Source organism: Columba livia, unplaced genomic scaffold, assembly GCF_036013475.1.
Source record: "Columba livia isolate bColLiv1 breed racing homer unplaced genomic scaffold, bColLiv1.pat.W.v2 Scaffold_155, whole genome shotgun sequence".
NCBI classification, from domain to species: domain Eukaryota; kingdom Metazoa; phylum Chordata; class Aves; order Columbiformes; family Columbidae; genus Columba; species Columba livia.
In genome coordinates, this window is record NW_027043051.1 from 351649 (window position 1) to 357648 (window position 6000).

General features: G+C 41.6%; 1 protein-coding gene across 1 annotated transcript; it reads right to left on the bottom strand.

Annotated features, from left to right (window-relative positions):
* Positions 1–9: 9 nt before the first annotated feature.
* Positions 10–5350, bottom strand: LOC135577861 (uncharacterized protein C12orf50 homolog). Its single transcript, XM_065047975.1, has 6 exons — positions 5341–5350; positions 4005–4151; positions 2358–2528; positions 1294–1371; positions 1025–1138; positions 10–504 (listed from the first exon to the last, which is right to left on the bottom strand). Exons 1-6 carry the CDS (start codon positions 5348–5350, stop codon positions 233–235), a joined length of 792 nt encoding a protein of 263 aa, XP_064904047.1. The 3' UTR covers positions 10–232.
* Between the last annotated feature and the right edge of the window lie 650 nt (positions 5351–6000).

Sequence of the window (6000 nt, forward strand, 5' to 3'; positions counted from 1 at the left end):
TGTCTCAGTTGTGTCAGTTCAGCTACGGGTTGTCCTGCAAACCAAACAACTAAAACAATGTGGCGTAAAAAAATAACTTCAGTTTACAAAAGGATTACTTCAATCCTCAGGCACTTCAGTGATACAATTCACAGCATGGGCCCACACATAATTTTAACAGCTGAACGGGCATTGCTGATAAGGTGACAAACAGCATTGCAGAAATACCCATGAATGGCAGGAGATTCAAACTTCATATAATAGATTCACCTCCGATGTCGATGTACCTGGTGACTAAGGGTATTATACTATAGACATATCTGTTTCTTACTCCACAGAACCATTTCTTTCCCAAAATTAAACAGGAAAACATAAATTGCAATGAGCATAGAGGAATTTTTCTTTGCAGTATAATCCTAAAACTAGTATAATCTCTTCTGGGAATACGCTCTGTTGGTATTCTCCTTTCCCAGCTCTCTCCTCTTTTTGTATTATTAAATGTTGTAGGAATTGTATTACCATCCCCTGGAAAGGCAACAGAAAGAATGTGTGAGCGGCTGGTGTGTCAGCACAGGGAATGGCACTGCCATTCTCTTCCTCCCGCCTCTGTGAGACAGTGATTAGTTTAGTGCAATTTCCTTTAGCCTCTCCTCTTAGATTCTTCTTTGTATTTTCTTAGATGTTTGGATCCTGTCTGCTGTAACTGACGTACAACTCTCATGGTCTCTAAGACAATTCTATAACACACAGGTTAAAGAAAAGCTACGGCTCCAAAGTAAAGAACGAGCTCCAAATAACCTACTCATTCTTTAACTCCTCACTTTTCATGAATGATATTTATGAATCCTATCTGATCCAATTTATGGAATGGTTGTGTATCTCCAGATAGTACACGTAGGTTTTACAGCCCATTTCTACTCTTTGCATCCACAATCAATACAGGTAGTCACCATGTCTGAGACACTATGTATGTGTATATATGTGGGGAAAAATAAATGTTAACTATTAATGGTAAATATTGTCTGAGAAGATGAATATTACTTGCCTTTCTCTAAGTCTCGCTCCATAGCTTCCAAGAGTAATATTTCCTTTTCCTGAGGTGAAGACACAGTTTCTGTTGATTGGTGTTTGTGGGGGTGCTGGATCCTGTAATACTCTCCTAAACATAGACAAAAAGGAAAATAAAATAAAATAAAATAAAATAAAATAAAATAAAATAAAATAAAATAAAATAAAATAAAATAAAATAAAATAAAAGGCTTAGTATATTGTCTTCATTGCTGTTTAGGAAAGACTGACTGATTTCGTATTTACCAGTTTTATAGCATATTTCCTTTATGGTTCTTTCCTCTTCAATTTCTGCAGCAGTCTTAGGCACCCAATTAGAAACATCTGTAGGAAATGGTTTTAAAAGATTACTAGGTATCTATACAAAGACCTTCAACAATTCCTAATAATCATGTACCATCATGAATTTCATTTTGATCACAGTGGGTTTTTTTCTAAATGTAAGCTCCGCTTCTGGACGCAACAATGATTCCTTAATATTAGGTATAGCCAAGAACAATGGAACTGCAGTTACAACACATAGGAATAAGCTAATGTTTGTGGATTGGAAACTATTCAAAACCATCTTCAGAGCTCATGTTCAACATAATCCTTCACTGACAACCAAAAGGAAATCTTCTGATTAAACATGTCACCAGAGAGCGCTTGTCACAAAACCTCTGCCCACAGTTCCTCTCCTGGAACATCTGCTGGCAGAGATGGTGAAGTGAGGGCTCCTCATCTGTCTCAGTTAAGGCTACTGAGATCAGCAAAGCCCCGGCTTTTATTTGGTTTGAATTCATGGGGCTCACTCCTACTGAAACCGAGTCAGGAAGCACTAACAGGTCGTCGTCCTCTCACCCTCTGGGAATGTGCAATTCATTCTTCCCCAGGAATCCCTCATCTCTAAGTGAGACACAGTCAGCCGTTCAGCTACTTTTAAAAAGCACAAAACCAAAACAAAAAAATATATATAAATGCATAAACATTCAATTAATCTAGTGAATTGTGTCCCCAAATTTAGAGAAAGTTTGAAGAGTATTTGATGGACATCTAAATTGTGGGTCACATTTTAAACTTGATTTAATACAACAGAGGTATGTGGATGATAATGCTATTGAAATATACAGGTAGGCATTTCACAGGAGTTAGAATGATGCCTCACATCTGGTGACCAACACTTCCAACATTTTGGGACTACCTGGAAACTATTTTCAAAACTTGTCAACAACTCTTTTCTAAATAGGTCATGGTTATTACAAGAAATCAGTTGTGAAGTGTAGAAAAGGCCCTGTCCTACTTCTTTGTAAAAGAAACAATAATCTGTTTACAGTTCTCTTTGTCATCATCCTCTTCATCGTCCTGTTCATCTTCACCATTGTTGAGCCTTATAATCAGTGGAGCATGAACTGGTAGGGAAATATTCTCTTGGTTTCTGAGTGATTCTTGAAGATGTGCTGGATGCAGAGTCCTTTCTTGGCCACCCTGTTGCAATGGCACATCTTCAGAAAAGAACATTATTTTATTAGAAGGGAACTAGAATATCAAATCCAGGTTCAGACATGCAGGGACAGTTTGAAATCTTTATCATATTGAGGGGATCATTAAATAGGCAGATTATGACGTTTGGGAAAACTATTCTGCCAAGCTTGGCAAAAGAGCATCTTGCAACAACAGAAAGTATGAAAAAGCATGGGTACCTACTCCTCTGAAAGAGCAGATAAAGCACTACGGTGTAGCATACTAAAACTATTTTAGTGACACTCCTGCAGATCAGATTTGTTGTATCTCATGCAAGAAAATGTAAGATACAGCAGTTTAACTTGATAGTTAACGGTGTCACTGCCCAGAATAGCATATTATTAGCTCCGGACAGTGTAAGCCAACTCCACCTTAAATTGGTTTAACAGGATTCCTAAGTATTAAAAAGGAGAAATGCAGTTAAAATGTTTGCAATGCTATTCTGGGACACATGGACTTTGAATGTATGCATTTTTCAGTAAAATGTTTGGATTTATTTTCTCGTTCTGATTGTTGGACATGGCTCTTCTACAGGTTACCCATGTCCATTGGGCCTCTAGGGCATCTTCTCTGACTCACAACACACCCAAAATGTGCCTATGTTTTGTTCAGGAGAGCCCCAGCTGCCAGGGGTCACTGCTGTGGATGTGGGAACTGCAAAGAAAGCAGTGCGGGCACTCACAGAAACAGCCCCAAGTTCTTGCCTTGCTTCTCTGGGGTTGGGGGGCTCAACACACCCAGATAGGACACGCTACCTTTCCCTGGGGGAATTTCTGGAACAAAGGCTATTTGCTTCTGACTAGAGGTGTCTCTGGACTTTTCTCACGACACCTGTCTCCAGCTCTGGGGCTCAGGCCCATGAACAACTCGATTTTAGGCCCCTTGCTCCTGCATCTGTGACAAGTCACGCTGCTCTCACTCCAGCTTCTGCCTGATTTCTGACCCCTGTCTTGGTGCCCTGCCCTGGACACTTTCCCTGCTCCAGGTTCAGCCGTCTAACAGGACTCCTGGAAGCCAAGAGCTCCTCTTACAAAGGAATGAGAAAAAACAAAACCAACCAACCAACCAACCAACAAAACAAACAAACAAAACTTGTAATGGTGCTTTTTTATTTTCCAAAACTAATTTGATTTTCAGATATTATATACCCTTGCAAATGATTTCTGCAACATTTCTGCTCTGTGGATCCCAGCAGCCTGAATCACCACTTGTGACATCATCTTTCCTGCAACACGAAGATCCGTAACATGGCAGCTCAAGGAGTCCCATGGCAACACTATTCAAATGCCAATACAATTCCTTTCTTTGCTCTGAACTCACTGCGGTAGCAGATCCTACGCCACTGATTTACCACGGTACATTTTGAACCTTCATAGAGATTACTGAGCACTGCAAGGACATTCTTGTGTATGTACTTACTCTAATGAACAAATAGTAGAGAAAATATTTTCACTCACTGTTATTAGGAGGCAGGAAAAGTCCATTTATATTTCGAGCTTGGCTGTGCTGGAAGGCACAACCGATCCTCAAACAGCCTGAGGGTTGTTTTTCCCAGAAACAGGAGGTCTGGCTGTACTTCTGCTGCAGGAGAAAAGAGTTGTCATCTATTGTAAGCAGAACAATAAAAATGGACTAAATGGAGCAGGACACGGTCTGCTGCTGGGACCATATTGCCAAGATTTTGTGGGACCATGTTCCGATATTTTAGAACTCTTTAAGTTATCTTAAAAGTTATCATGAGCTCCAGATAACTCTAAAGTTATCCTAAATTAGGTCAATTGAGCTTTCACGATGTCAAACTGTTACCAGACGAGGAGTGAAGCCCTTTACTTATTGTACTGCAGCCTTTCCATGAGATGCTGGGCAGAAAGTTACTGAACTGACATGTGGTTGAGTTTCCTTTCCTGCACAACAGGATAATCAGGTCAATCCCAAATGAGATGAGCTGTACAAGTGCAAATCCTACACTAGACTCTCTTGCCATTAATGGACGTGGGTCCTTGGGAAATAAGGAGTAGGAAATCAAACCCAGAAAGATGCCCAGCAAAAACCAAAAAACTACAAGTCTGGGAACTGGTGTTCTGAGACTGCTGTCACAGCACTGCTCACACCATCTCCAGCTGTTTGTGCATTTGAAGGTGTTTCACCCAGATTCAGACATTAACAGCTGGGTCTCAAAGCAGCATCTCCAAAACACGCCACGTCTGGACCGCAGTCAGTACAACTGGGCCATCCCCTGAGACACACTGGGCTCTGGAGCCAAAGCCCAGCTCCCGGGCATTAATGCCAAAATCCCCACTGTCGAAATGGATGCGATAATGGAGAGCCCAGCACCAACCCTGGATTTTCAGCAGGTGGAATTTAAATACAGGGCAAACACACGTTGCAGGACTTTCTTCTCAATAACTTATTCTGCAGTACTTCAGGAAGGAACTAAAAGCAGAAATTATAAACGTGGCCTACGTATTCAAAATCAATCTAATCCTGATTCACTACGAAAGATGAGTGATCTTCACGCAGGACTTCTATGTGTTCCCTGAGCACCTGAGCGCAGTTCACATGAGAAATTCCCATGGTTCAGATGATCATTACCTCTTCCCACCACCTCCAAAAACCCGATATTTCATCTACAGATGTGGCCATGACCCAGAGAGACATATCAGCTTCTACGGTTACATAACAGACCTCCCTGTCAACACGTCTGTATCAAGAAATCAAGGATCCAAAGCACTCTAAGATCTACAGCATTTACCTGTTCATTTGGGGAACTCTGGAAAGGGCAGGTTTTCCCACCTTTGCCCATTTTGTGCGCTCCGAATGTTAGCAAAGGGCACCAGCATGAAGTAGCTGGTGCCTCCTGCAGCCACCCGAGTCAACAAAGGTGGTTGCCGGCCAGTATAGAATGTTACGTTTCGAAAGTTCCAACTGCTCCTCCAGCTCCTGATGTCAACATCATGGCGCCAGGAGACACGTCCAGCTTGAACATCTTCCTTCATCTCCGTTGCTCCAGTGTAAATTACAGAAAATCAGGCTGTTTCAGAGTCTCCCATCCCAGTGTTTCTTTAATGAAAGATGGAACAAACCCATTTGCCAGGGCTTAAATAATACCCACCCCTTGCTGAAGGAGCTGAGTCCTGAGAAACAAACCTTTGATAATGCAAAGACAAATCTTATTGACCGTTTTTTAAGCAAAACCCTTCTGCCCAGCGTTTTTCTTACTGCAGCTCTTTGGATGGAGGGGTGTTGGGAAGGTGGTTTAAGACTGAGGTTTTATTTCTCATGACTTCACCCAGATTTGATTGGTAATGAATTAATTTCCACTAGTGGAGTCTGTTTTGCTTGTGACAGTAGTGGGTGAGTGATGTCTCCCGTCCTTATCTCGGCCCATGAGTGCTTTGTTTCTCTCCTCTCTCCTGCCCAGCTGAGGAGGGCAGTGCCAGAGCAGCTTTGGTG